General features: G+C 35.7%; 1 protein-coding gene across 1 annotated transcript; it reads left to right on the top strand.

Moving 5' to 3' along the window:
* The first annotated feature begins 357 nt into the window (after window positions 1-357).
* Window positions 358-4779, top strand: LOC100792614 (LRR receptor-like serine/threonine-protein kinase RGI1). The gene is made up of 2 exons (XM_014773702.3): window positions 358-3607; window positions 3908-4779. Exons 1-2 carry the CDS (start codon window positions 715-717, stop codon window positions 4351-4353), a joined length of 3339 nt encoding a protein of 1112 aa, XP_014629188.2. The 5' UTR covers window positions 358-714; the 3' UTR covers window positions 4354-4779.
* The last annotated feature ends 10346 nt before the right edge of the window (window positions 4780-15125 follow it).

Here is a 15125-nt window from a genome sequence, read left to right on the forward strand (position 1 = left end):
TGCATATATGGAACAATATTTGTTGAGTGATCAACCTCTTGAACAGGTCCTCTTACTTTGAAGGATTAGTATCTTAAATTCGAGCGAGTATATCCTGGACAAAAATAAATTTGTGATGACACAACAAGGAATTGTTTATTGAGAATTTGGACAACTTTTCTTCTTTAAAACTTTTCAATAAAAATGAGAGTGAGAGAGTATGAGCAAACTTCAGTGGGTAAGAAAGTACCATGACTCAGGAGCTGAGCAATAAACAAAGAGCATAAATCAGATATATGTGCAGTGCAGCACTAGCTCCAGAGGTATATAAGATGCCTATGTTCATTGCAAGAAGCACCACTTGGCACAGCCCCATTATTCTAATACCTTTTGCTTAGACACAAAGAAGCATCTTAGGTGTGGTGTGGTGGTGCTACACTGCTACTTCTGCAGATTTTCTGATCTCTAGGCATTAAATTTTATGCTATTTTATTATTCTCCTATGGTTATGTGTGTGAAAACTGGTCCTTCTTTTAGCTTTATTTGGGAAAGAGAACAACAAGTGCCACTCTGAGTTTGAGTTCAAAGCAAGAAATCCACACCACTGCATACATAGATACATACACATTCTCTCACAATTAGAGGGAGGTTGAGTGAAGGGTAGTGCAAAACCCAATGACTCAAACCCAAGGAGAAGAAAAGTTTGGAATTTGAGGCAAATGTTTCATTGTTTCAATGCTCACCTCGAGGCAATCCTTGTACATCTCTTCTCCTTCTCCTTCTTCTTCATTGTTTTGTATCATTCTCCTCCAACTTACATTTCTCTATGGCCTTGCCTTCTCTGCAAATCATGAAGCCTCAACACTCTTCACATGGCTCCGTAGTTCTTCTTCTGCATCACCACCACCACCCCCTCCTTTCTCCAACTGGAACCTCCTTGATCCAAATCCATGCAACTGGACATCCATAACATGCTCCTCACTAGGCCTTGTCACAGAAATTACCATACAATCCATCCCTCTAGAGCTTCCTATACCCTCCAACCTCTCTTCATTTCACTCTCTCCAAAAGCTTGTTATTTCTGATGCCAATCTCACTGGAGCCATCCCTTCAGACATTGGTGATTGTTCTTCCCTCACTGTTATTGACCTCAGCTCCAACAACCTTGTTGGCTCTATTCCTGCCAGCATTGGCAAGCTCCACAACCTTCAGAACTTGTCCTTGAACTCTAACCAGCTCTCTGGAAAAATCCCTGTGGAGTTAAGCAACTGCATTGGCCTAAAAAATCTTCTCCTTTTTGATAATCAGATAAGTGGGACTATTCCACCTGAGCTGGGAAAGTTTTCACAACTTGAGTCTCTAAGAGCAGGAGGGAACAAAGATATTGTTGGGAAGATTCCTGAAGAGATTGGAGAATGCGGCAATTTGACTGTGTTGGGGTTGGCAGATACCAGAATATCTGGTTCTTTGCCTGCTTCTTTGGGGAGACTTAAAAGGCTTCAGACACTGTCCATCTATACTACTATGCTGTCTGGTGAGATTCCACCCGAGTTAGGTAACTGTTCTGAGCTTGTTGACTTGTTCTTATATGAAAATAGCCTATCAGGGTCTATTCCATCTGAGCTTGGTAGGCTCAAGAAGCTGGAACAGTTGTTTTTGTGGCAGAATGGTCTTGTTGGGGCTATTCCAGAAGAGATTGGTAACTGTACAAGCTTGAGAAAAATTGATTTCTCTTTGAATTCTCTGTCTGGGACTATACCTGTGCCTTTGGGGGGTCTTTTGGAGCTTGAGGAGTTTATGATTAGTAATAACAATGTGTCTGGTTCAATCCCTTCCAGTCTTTCAAATGCTAAAAACCTTCAGCAGTTGCAAGTTGACACAAACCAGCTCTCAGGGTTGATTCCACCAGAGCTTGGGCAGTTGTCAAGCCTCATGGTGTTCTTTGCTTGGCAGAACCAGCTTGAGGGAAGCATTCCCTCCTCTTTGGGGAACTGTAGTAACCTTCAAGCACTCGACTTGTCGCGAAACACGCTCACCGGTAGTATTCCTGTTAGCCTATTCCAGCTCCAAAACCTCACAAAACTACTTCTGATTGCCAATGACATATCTGGTTTCATACCAAATGAAATAGGCAGTTGCAGCTCTCTGATAAGGTTGAGGCTTGGAAACAACAGGATTACTGGTAGCATTCCCAAGACAATAGGGAACCTTAAGAGCTTGAACTTTTTAGACCTCTCCGGGAACCGCCTCTCTGGGCCCGTGCCTGATGAGATTGGAAGCTGCACTGAACTGCAAATGATAGATTTCAGCTGCAACAACTTAGAAGGTCCTTTGCCTAATTCTTTGTCTTCACTATCTGCAGTTCAGGTATTGGATGCATCTTCCAACAAGTTTTCAGGTCCTCTACTGGCGAGTTTGGGCCATCTTGTTTCTCTGAGTAAGCTTATCCTTAGCAATAACTTATTTTCTGGACCTATTCCTGCATCATTGAGCCTATGTTTAAATCTCCAACTGCTTGATCTTAGTAGCAACAAGCTCAGTGGAAGCATACCAGCCGAACTCGGCCGCATTGAGACTCTAGAAATTGCTCTTAATCTTAGTTGCAATTCACTCAGTGGAATAATCCCAGCTCAGATGTTTGCTCTTAACAAGCTTTCCATATTGGACATCTCACACAACCAATTGGAAGGAGATTTGCAACCTCTTGCAGAGTTAGACAACCTTGTCTCCCTCAATGTTTCTTACAACAAATTTTCTGGCTGTCTTCCAGATAACAAACTTTTCAGGCAGTTGGCATCAAAAGACTACAGTGAAAATCAAGGGCTCTCATGCTTTATGAAGGATTCTGGCAAGACTGGTGAGACATTGAATGGAAATGATGTAAGGAACTCGCGAAGGATTAAGCTAGCCATTGGATTGCTGATAGCCTTGACAGTAATAATGATTGCTATGGGGATAACTGCTGTGATCAAAGCAAGAAGAACCATTAGAGATGATGATTCGGAATTGGGGAACTCGTGGCCGTGGCAATGCATACCTTTCCAGAAGCTAAACTTTTCAGTGAATCAAGTACTGAGATGTTTAATTGACAGAAACATAATTGGGAAGGGGTGTTCTGGTGTTGTTTATAAAGCTGCAATGGATAATGGTGAAGTCATTGCTGTGAAGAAATTGTGGCCCACAACAATTGATGAAGGAGAGGCATTTAAGGAAGAAAAAAATGGAGTTCGTGACTCTTTCTCGACTGAGGTCAAGACCCTTGGCTCAATCCGTCATAAGAACATTGTCAGATTCTTGGGGTGCTGTTGGAACAGAAAAACAAGACTGCTTATTTTTGATTACATGCCGAATGGAAGTTTAAGTAGTCTACTTCATGAGAGGACTGGAAACTCTTTGGAATGGAAACTTAGGTACAGAATCTTGTTAGGCGCTGCAGAAGGCCTTGCTTATCTGCATCATGACTGTGTCCCTCCTATAGTTCACAGAGATATCAAAGCCAATAACATCCTCATTGGTCTTGAATTTGAACCTTACATTGCTGACTTTGGCTTGGCTAAACTTGTCGATGATGGTGATTTCGGTCGTTCCTCCAATACAGTTGCTGGCTCCTATGGATATATTGCTCCAGGTTAGTGAGCCTTCCTCACCAACTTGATTATATTCTTCTTTTGTTTTTTTTTAACTTGTTTGTTACTTGCACAAAAAATAAATCTTCTGTTATTCTGCATAATTAACTCCCATCTTTATCAAATACAGTTAGTATCTCAATTGAAGGAAAACAAATGTGAAGAAACTATACCTATCAATTTGTTTTAGAAAGCATCACATAGTTGTTTGCACTTGATTGAAATCCTTCATGTTTTGCATCTTCTAAAATGTTTTAGATAATTTGTTTAGCTTGTTGAAGCTGACTTTGAATTTTTTTCAGAATATGGCTATATGATGAAGATCACAGACAAGAGTGATGTTTATAGCTATGGCATAGTTCTATTAGAAGTCTTGACAGGTAAGCAACCAATTGATCCAACCATACCAGATGGTCTACATGTTGTTGATTGGGTGAGACAGAAAAAGGCTCTTGAAGTGCTTGATCCTAGCCTACTCTCTAGACCAGAATCAGAACTAGAGGAAATGATGCAGGCATTGGGAATAGCCTTGTTGTGTGTGAACTCATCCCCAGATGAAAGGCCAACTATGAGAGATATCGTGGCGATGCTCAAGGAGATAAAGCATGAAAGGGAGGAGTATGGAAAGTTTGATGTGCTTCTAAAAGGGCCTCCTGCGAATGGTGCATGTTGGAATAAAAGCATTGGTGGAGTTCTGCCAACATCTTCATCAGTACCAGTCATGCAAACTTTGAACACAAAGCAATAACTCAAGCTTCTCTGTGTCTTCACTGCTTCATTCATCTTCAAGTGTCAACCTGGGTTCCGAATGATGAATCTGAGGAGAGCAGAAGCGTGTTGTTCTTGTCACTTTCTTTGTCATCCCTTATTGTTCTTCATATTTTTGTAAAGTATATTATAGCCGAATTAAAATCAACAAATAGATCCAGAAACCACATGTGTGGCTTTTGGAGCATCATTGATGTGTATCCAAATCAAAATAGCTTGTACTTACTGAGGTCCATTTTCGAATTCAGATCATGTCAGAACAGCAATAAAATCCAGCCAGTGTTAGATCTGATCAACTAGTTAAAAATTTGCTCCTGTTTGACAGAACTAAATACTGTGAACATTTTTATTTCTGAGAATATTGATTAAGCGTTTATAAAACAATAAGGAAGAAATTTTGTTTCATCATTGATAACCTTCTACTCCAATAAGTCTTATAGACAATGAAAACATGGTAAAAAGAAAGGACTAATTTATGTTTTTGTCCTTTTCAACTATACTGTTACTTTTGCTTTTACAGGAGTGTGATAGATTTGGCATCCAATCTCTTCAAATTGGATTACTGAGTTGACAGTAGTTAAAACATTACATTATGGTTAACTTGTCTGATATGAACTATGGCAAGATTTTCTTCAAACCGCATGCCATAAAGTTTTTGTTTTCTTTTGCCAATCAATCTAATGTATCTGCATTACAATTTATACATACACCATTTCGTCTTTCTTGAACACTTTCAGAATGTGGTTTGTCATAGTAGTAATGAAGTTAGCACTCTCTTCTCTCCCTACCCTCGTTTGATTGAAGTGGTCTTGTGTTTGAATTTGAAACTTTGTTTGACCTTTTCTTTGACTTGAAATTGAAAATTATGAAACCAGTATCTACTTGAACTCTTATCTTTATTTTCGCTAAAATGTGATTTCCCTAACAATCAAATGCTTTGCTATGAACTCGGCAACTAGCCTTTAATTTCTTTTTATTTTTTTATCAACAAACTAGGCTTAATTTTCTATATTCTCCGGTTAGAACCTTCTGTTAGCATTTGTCAGCTGGGTTTCTAAGAGTATTTGGCATGGTTCAAGTGTGAAAAATACTTGGATTGAAAGTATTTCATTACAAAGCTAGTTATTATGTGTAAGTTTATAATAGAATATTGAGCAAATTACACTCCATGAGCTTTTCTCAAATTATACATAACATTACTTTTATTATTTCTACACTGACACTTCTATATGTTTTAAAACATTACACAGGTATTTTCTTGTATTTTTAAAATATTATACTCACACCCTTTCATATGTTACACTAACACCCCTTATAAGGGACGTGACATTAATGGTTAAAAAAAATATTTGTGTAATTATATGAAATATGATTAATATAATTTACTCTAATATTCTCTCTCTAATTTTTTTCAACAAAAATTTCCCCCACTTCACATAAGAATCCAACACATTTTAGACTGAGGTTTTTTGTTTTCCATCATTGCAAATAAATGAGTCTCATTTTCTATAGTGAATCTGATTTCTAAACTAGTAAAACTCATAAATTGCAATCAACAAGAAAAAAGTGTTAAAAGATGAGTTATTAGTGGGATGCACTAAAATATTTTGTGGTTAAAAAGGCTACAAGAAAGACATGAAAAGCTCAAACATGTGATTTACAACATAGCACAATACTAAACATACTAAGAAGTGAGGCAATAGATAACAAACTAAGCATTCATGACCCAAGTAACATTTAAAATCAACTAGACAAAAAAAAAAAAATTCATCATCAAACGCCTTGTTAAAGATATAAGATTGGCAAGTGACTAGGAAAGGAAGTGGTTAGAAAAGGGTGAATGAAAAGGGAGGGAGAAAAAATCATGGATTTCAATTTTTTTTAACTGACATTTTTAACAAATTAACATTTACCTATAAAAAATGGATTTACTGTCTTTTTAGAATTTATGATTTTAGTCCGTTAATTTTTTTTTTGTTTTTAGTTTTTAAACTTTTTTTTCATCCTCACTTTTAGTCCTTGAAAATGACTAAAAGTAAGAATTAAAAGAAATTTAAGGACTAAAAGAAAGAAAAAAAAAAGTTGAGAAACTAAAAACAAAAATAAATAATGTAGGGACTAAATACAAAAATCTTAAAAAAAAAATAGACACTAAAAAGATAAATTTTAAAAAAAAAAAGGAAATCAAACTCCTCCTTAAAAGTATGCACCAAATCAGGGGCAAGAATGCTTCCTGGTCTACTAGATGATACAATACTCATCACTTCCAAACAGCACACTCTTCTTGAAAATCGTAGCGATCCTCGATCACTATCTGAAATAAAACACTTCACCAAAAAAATATCTTTAACAAAACACCAATAAAAAGAAGAAAGTATCCAGAAAATGGGGGTAATGATGGGAAGGGGAAAAAAAAATAAAAAGCAGACCAGTTAGTGTTGGGCAAAAAGTCCAATTTGCTAAATCCGCACCGGGCCAATCCAGTTTAAGTCAATTTTAATGAACTGCGTATTTACTATTTAGTTTGATCCATATTGTATTACACGCTTTGCTATCTCACTCTCTTAGTGAATTCAATGAACCCTAATATTTTCATTTTCTTTTGTTTTTTTATTCTCTTTTTTATCTTTTCCCTAATTTTGTATCTCTTTCTCTTTGATCAGGTTTGATAATTTGATAATTTTTTTATCCTTTCCATGATCTCACTCTAAATAGCTGGATCAAGCTTTTTCCAATCTAAGGTAATAATAATTTAGACAAACACAAAAAAAAATTACTTATTTTATATAAAGAAAAACACTTTCAAAAATAAGCATAAATAAAAGGTCATTGCTATGGTGGACCACTTTGATAGGTGGTCCATTATGGACCATAAATTTTGTCCATTGGATTAATCTCATGTTAATAGGTGTATCCTACATCTATCACACCAAATTATTCTTTCCCTAAGTAATCATGTCGTGACCACCCCTTGTCATTGTCGGAAGTGATTTTCAGAGGCGGTGCACCCTCCACTCCCATCATCTTAAAAGTCCTCTATTACAGTGATCCAAAAACTATTGATGATGTTAACTATTTAGGGCTTCTCCTAAACCCTTTATCTTTTATCTTCGAACTCACCACTTCCTGTTTTGCTTCAACTCGGTGAAGCCCCTATCTAGCTCCATGCATATCGCTATGAACTCCCTTGTCTCCTACTAGATCCTTGTGGCTAAGACGACCTCCTCTCCTCCATTGTTGGCACCAAAGACATATCATCGGACATCACTGACAGTGTCGCAAGATTTATTAGCGACAACGACATCATTCCTAGCTGAACCGGAGGCTCGCATATGAGTCTTCTCTAAAATGCGCCGTGATGGTGGAGCACACGGAGGAGACGGGCAGAGGACAAATTAGCTGGTTTAAGTCTTTTTTTTTTCTTATGAATTTTGAGATTTGTGTGGTTGGTGATGGTTTGTTGGATTTGGCTACTATCTTTTGTAGTTTAATGGGTTTTTTTTTATTTTAGATTTGGACATGTTCATTGCAAAGATTGAAGACTGAAAATTGATTACGTGAGAAAGCAGCGACTACCAGAGGTGTAGTTGCGGCGAGATCGCCAGAGGAGGCATGACAACTTCACAAAGTCGAAAGAGGTGTAACCGATAAGAGGAGAAGGGGGTTTTGGCACCCTAAAATCTATTATGAATAAGCATGCATTTTCCCTTTTAGTAAACTGATTTTTTTTTGTAAACATGTTCGTTAATCCAATCTCGAAAACATTTTACTTTAACAAAACATGAGTAAATTTTTCTTTCTTTTTATTCCTTCATACATACAAGTTGTGACGAAAATATAAATCGTTTGGTAAAAACATGTGTTCCAATTATAAACCACACACTTTTTGAATGTACAAAAAGTGAAGTGCTATAAACTTAAATTGTTGAAATAATATATAAATGAAGGGTGATTCATTACAATAAGTGACAAGTTTGAAATTGAAGATACACTAGAGTGTGGATATGCCCCAAAATACACATAATAAAAGATGATGACTACAATTGCCAACAAAATATCTGAAACCTAGATCTACCTATACATATGCAAAAGAAAAGGAAACACTGAGTCCCAGAGCAGTCATCACTAACCTAAACCTAGGGAAAAACTATATGCAAGATAGCGAAACAAAGGGTTGGCAATTTAGAAGATCCCTAACAATGAGACTCTTGAGAGGAAACATCCCTCATATCCTCATCGAGATCCTTCTTGGAATTCTTCTTACTACTTTCCTCAATAAGCCACTCAGCTTCTCCCTAGGGAAACTCCCCACCAACCTTCGTGGTTTCCACTACATGCTCAATGAGATCCCAAGAAGCCTCTGTAGGTGCATCTGACGTAGGTGGTGACAAAGATAAGGTCGGTGAAGCAGGAGAAGATGAGATCTCTATAACCTCCACGGGTGTTGCCATTTGACCCTAAAAAAAAAAACGTAAGGGAGAATCTTTCTGCTTCGTTAGCCAAAACACAAAAAAACATAAACACAAGTCAAAACACACAAGACTAGCAACCACTAAGATGTGGTTATCTATTGAATCTCACACGCATCTTAAGGCATCACTTTTTCACTAACTCAACATATACATCACACTGGTCAACTTGGAACTCCTAGACCTCAGTGGTCTTACAACATTTTAGTCCGGATGATTGTTGGGAGTACACGTTCACCACTGTATAATGGCAAGCTTTCACCGGCTAGTTGTGCCCCGCACTTGTTGAGGTTGCCAAGTCATCTTAGTGGAAAACGCGACCACAAACTCACAGTCATATCCCCAAGAGATAGCAAGTCAGCGAACATACCCGATACACCACTCTGTAAGGCCATCCCAACTCCAAGGACTTACTCCTCAACCACTCATCACCGAGGATTTACTTTATCGTCATTGTAGGGCCTAACTACATAGGTACAAAACCTCGTCAAAAGGCAAACCATGACTGAGTATCATCCAGACTTCACATTATAACAACAAGGATCTCATCCACACCTCATGGTGGAAATCACTAATTGATCACCGTCTGGCGAGCTATCACAACTTCCAACATGTCCCCCCATGCGACTCTCTTGAAGAACTTCTCCATATTCCACCGCGAGTTTGCATCCACTTGCACGTCTCTCAAGCACATTACTCTCTCGGAGAAAACATCCTAGTCACATGGGTACTCGTATCCGAGTCCTTGTTTACTAACACAAATTTTGTGTGTCATTCAAGACACACAATGCCCACTAGAATAAGGTAGAGTCCATATTGCGACTTATGCATGAGTCCCTATATAATACACACAAAGGTACACGTCCTTCAAGATGCACTGTGCCCACTAGAATTGGATCCTAGTCGACACCAGGACCCGTGCCCGAGTCCCTATAACTACTACACACAGGTATTAACACACAAATCATTATTGTCCCCGGTTGCAAGCCAACCAGGTCACACACAAAACATCACATGCAACAATGCCTAAGGTCACACCTCCCAATTTTCAATTAAAACATCACATTCCACAATTATAATTATTTGGGATTCATACTCCTCAGGTCTTTCAAGTGCAAACAAACAGATTATAACTTACAGGGAAATCACCAAATCATCACACGACACTTAAATAAAAGTTAACAAGGCAAATCATTCATACTTAGTCAAAATTTAAAAAATAAGTAGCATGCATTAAAAACCCTAGCTTTTAGAAAACAGTCAGATTCAAGCCTCAGTAAAATTTTGCAAATAACTTTATTATTGAAAACTTTTTATACAAACTTGAAGGAAATTTTCTTATCTTTCCAACTAGGCAAAATACTTCATTAGAAAAAATCTACAAAAAAAAACATAAAAAAATTCTACAAGGCAATGAGACAAAGAGCACTTCAATTTGGACATAGTTCAAAGATTTGTGAATTTTTACCTCTTCAATAAACCAAAAAGACTTATACTTTTTACATTGTGAAGATAACATAATACTCTTTTCAGACAGATAAAAATTACACAAAAATTTGTCCTATGTTTCTCTTGGTGAAATTTTCTTTTTAACACTTTTCCTAGACCTAAAAACTATCTTTCCTACAACAACTCTGTTTCACTTGAACCTTTAGAAAATGAAGATGAAATCCATATATTTTTTTTTAATTTAAGTGGTTGGAAATAATTTTTTCTCTAGTTTCATAAAAAGGTAAACCTTTTTGTTCAGATGATAATCATATAAGCCAAAAGTTACAAAAAACCAAGGACTGCCAGACACTCCTTGCACAACAAGATAGTCACCTTTCATGTCACATATGGGCATCAAAATGACCTCATATCTCAAGGGCTTCAACATGAAAGCTGTTGAAAATTTTGTCTGAAGAAGAAAAACAAGTTTCATGAAAATCCAACGGGTAAATTTAATTATAGGCTCGAAACCCCTAAACTGGTCTAGAGGATCAAACCTTCCAACCGACCTTTCCCTTCTCATAGCCTAATTTCAAAAATCTACACTTGCTTTTTAAAATGAAAATCATATAAGCCAAAAAGTTACAAAAAACCAAGGACTGCCAGACACTCCTTGCACAACAAGATAGTCACCTTTCATGTCACATATGGGCATCAAAATGACCTCATATCTCAAGGGCTTCAACATGAAAGCTGTTGAAAATTTTGTCTGAAGAAGAAAAACAAGTTTCATGAAAATCCAACGGGTAAATTTAATTATAGGCTCGAAACCCCTACACTGGTCTAGAGGATCAAACCTTCCAACCGACCTTTCCCTTCTCATAGCCTAATTTCAAAAATCTACACTTGCTTTTTAAAATGAAAAATTGGATAGAGTCTCCTTTACAGTAGAAGCTCTTCCAAAGCACAAAATCAAAGAAAAACTAAAAAGAGAACATGCATGCAAAGAGAAAAGATCTCAGTTTTGCAAAAACAGTGAAAAAACTAGAAATAAAAAAGGAAGAAGAAGACTTTGATGCATGCAATGCATTGGAGGATCAATACACCATGGCTGCCTTCTCAAAACGAAACCATAGGTAGTTGAGTTCATCTAAAAGAGCCCATTACCCTAAGCTTTAGTACACGAAAATGAGAGGAGAGGGAGGTTGGAAGCTCTTGGTTGTGCACTCAACAAAACACTTGTACTAAAAAATAAAAGCTATGGTGTGATCACCCTGGCCTTTGGTGTCCACGAAAATGATAGATGGAGAGGAAAGTGTTTCGACTTTCTTGGTCTGAATAGGAGGTGAGAGAATAAAGCAATTGTGCTTCAAGGATTTGAAAAAAAATGAAGTGTGTGTGAAGGTGAGTGAGTTAGAGTGTAGCGGGAGGGGTAGAGTGTTTGAGTGTACAAAAAGGTGATTGGGGGAGAGTGTTAGCATGCATGGTCAGCCCTTCCCCTTATTGGTAAGTGGAGATTTAAAATGATTGTGGAAAAAAAGGATTTACATTGTGTAATTAATTTACACAGTGTAACCTTGCACTATGAAAATAATTTTCTCGCACCAAAAACACTTTTCTATCAACTTTAATAATTAAAACCAATCAAATAAATTTTAATAAACTTAATACTTAGGAAGTTTCTTTATTTATGTAAATAAGGAAATTCTCAAGATCCAATTATTTACTTTTTCTATAAAAAAAACTAACCGACTACAAATTATCATATGCAAAATAATTTGTAGGCAAACACTAACAGATAAGTAATCATAGAAAAACCAATTAATTAAGGACTTATTACTTAGTAAAATAACTCGACACTATGATTTTTAATTAAATCACAATGCATGGTCAAAACAAACACAAAAATTACTCAAGAAGGACTAATTACAAACACAGACCAAGTTGTAATTTTCATAGTGTTACGGGGAAAGGTGTATGGTATGGTCATGGCTAGAGGTGGTGGAGGGGTCGTCGGACGTGGTGTACGTGTCGTTGGTGGTAAAGGCATCACTAGAAGTGGTGGAGGCATAGCTAGTGATGTGGAGAGGGAAGGAAGAAGAATAAGAAAGCGAGAGTTTTGATGTAGAGGGTGCATGGTAACATTGTGCACAATAGATTATTCCGAGAGTGGTAAATAATGGTGCATAATAAATCATTTATGATGATGGCCCACTTTAGATTTTGCCTAAATAAAGGAGACTATTTGTGTCTAAAAATATTTATATAGGAGTGGGTCATTGTACATTGAAATTCTTTTATTTAGGCTAAAATATATATTTGATTCTTTGTGTTTTAGTTTTTGTTTATTTTAATCTTTTATGTTTTAGCATCTTTATTTTAGTCCCTAAATGTGGCTAACGGAAATAGATACTCATGTTTTTTAAAGGATCATTTTTGTTCTTAATGTTTTTTAGAAAGGTTTAATTTAGTCCTTCATATTTTTAATGTTGTCCACAATGAGGGATTAACCAACTCCATCATGAACATTATAAATGTTTTTAAAAAGATTCAATTTCAAAGTTCACTATTCATGAACCCGAAGGATAAGTCTTATCATGATTGTTGTCAATGATTTCATATTTGTTGGAGCAGAGGTAACTAGCAATACAATAGTTTATTATATATATATATAATAGTTTATGGTTATCTAGTTCATATTTCGTAACATTTTTTTTCTATATTTGGTTAACTAAAAGTTTTATTCTTTCATCAAACTCTGAACTCTTTTACATTTTAAACATTTTGTGTCATTTATGAAAAATGGTTTATGATTATCTAATCTAGAATCCCCTATCACTATATATAGTTAACTAAAAAGATTTGTTATTTGATTAATTTAGAACTTTTTTTTACTTTTCAAACATTTTTTTGTTTTCTATCAATGTATGTAGCATTTAATTATTTAAAAGGTATGTTTGTTGTTAGACAATATAGATGTATTGTTTTGCTTACTACATATTGGACAAATCTATAATCACCATCTAATGACCCACTCTTTTTAGCTCTTTTCTCTTAAGTCTAGGACATGAATACATTATTGTATTGTGATGAACATACTGACACGTAGTCACATCCCTTTGTTGGGACAATATTATTATCAAGTTCATTTGACTCCACAATTAAGGTCTAGACTTTCATTGAAATTGGAACTTTGAAAATGATATATACGCAGAAAATGCAAGTTACTTAACCAGTATGTGCTTGAATAATATCTAGACTTTATGTTGAAATATCCTTTGGTTATATTTTCATTTGTAAAAACAAAACTAATATTTCTCGTAATAGTCTAGAAGGAGATACTTAATTCCTTAAGTTGATTTTTTTTCATTATTTATTTTGTATTCCTCATATGGAGTCACCTAAAATTATACATTGTTCTAATCAAATATATAAGACATGCAATGTATTGAGTCTACTATTATTTTTTTTTATACATGATGCATATAGTGATTTGTTATTTTTTGTTAAAATTGGTTTTAAAACCAATTTTAAAATCAATCGTTTAGTTTGAAATTAGTTTCTAACCTAATTTTTGGTTTGAATCTGGTTTTTGTTTTAAACTAGTTTTGAAGCAAAAATTGATTTTAAAACCGATCTCAAACTTGTTTGGAAAACATACAGATTCTTTCTTAATATGGATTTAGATTAATCCAATTATTTGGATCTAAACTGAATTTTTAAAAATAGTAAGGTGAGACATGCTCTTTATAGCTACATAGGTGACAAATCTACACTTTATGTAGATTTATAGAGCAATATCATGTGATTTTCACATCTAGTGCATAGAAAATGCGTGAGAAATTAGACCAGTAATGAATAATTCATGTAGTTAATGTTGTTGTGTTTGATCCTAAAGTTGCATGATATGCTTTAACTATTTGGTTTGTGAAGGATAAACTATTAAGCAAGTAATGAAGGCACAATATTTAAGCAAAACGATACAAGGAAAAAAAATCCATTGGCGATGACCTCGGCCAACATGACTTTAGGTTGCCAAGCATGACTTTAGGCTTGTCCAATGTGATTTTATTATAGGCTTGGCTAGCGATGTGACACCCTCTACCCCGACATATATATACATAATAAAATATATAAAAAAATTGGTAAACAAATTCACGTGAATACAAGGTTCACATTCAATTCACTATTATCAATTAAAACTTATTAAAAATATATTTGGCTCGAAACAAGGCCATCAAAATTTACAAAATGTTTTGTTAAATCAGTGAGGTAAAATGAAATAGACTAACATCATGCAATTAATATAAACTTATGCCCCAATGTCACATCCTATCAGAGCATTGTGTCCCGACGTCCTTTAGTACAATGTTCCTTAAAGTGATTCACCTAGTCATCTGCTCCCCCAAACACAAAGCTTAAGATCATCACAGGATCCAAACACAAATAACACACAGGGAGTGAGTTATCACATTCCTAACTAATGGAGAGAAACAAGGTAACTAGATATACATATTATATAAACAAAATAAAACTTACTTAAACATAACTTACGTAATTCCACCACTTTATCATTCAAAATTCACTTTTCAATCATCAATCACAATACACAAGAATCACACACTTCGATCAAGACATAATAACACATCAATTTCATAATAAATAATTAGCAAGCGCATGATACAGTTATGCTAAGACTCAAGCCTATATGCAATGTGGTACCATGTCAATGAAAAACCACCCTGGGGCGCTTAGGAGTACATAACAAGACACACCACACAATGGGTTTGTCAGGTCACTCTCACTAAGTAAGATCATAGGGAGACCAGTCAGGATGTCATGTTTTGCAAGA

Source organism: Glycine max, chromosome 1, assembly GCF_000004515.6.
Source record: "Glycine max cultivar Williams 82 chromosome 1, Glycine_max_v4.0, whole genome shotgun sequence".
NCBI classification, from domain to species: Eukaryota; Viridiplantae; Streptophyta; class Magnoliopsida; order Fabales; family Fabaceae; genus Glycine; species Glycine max.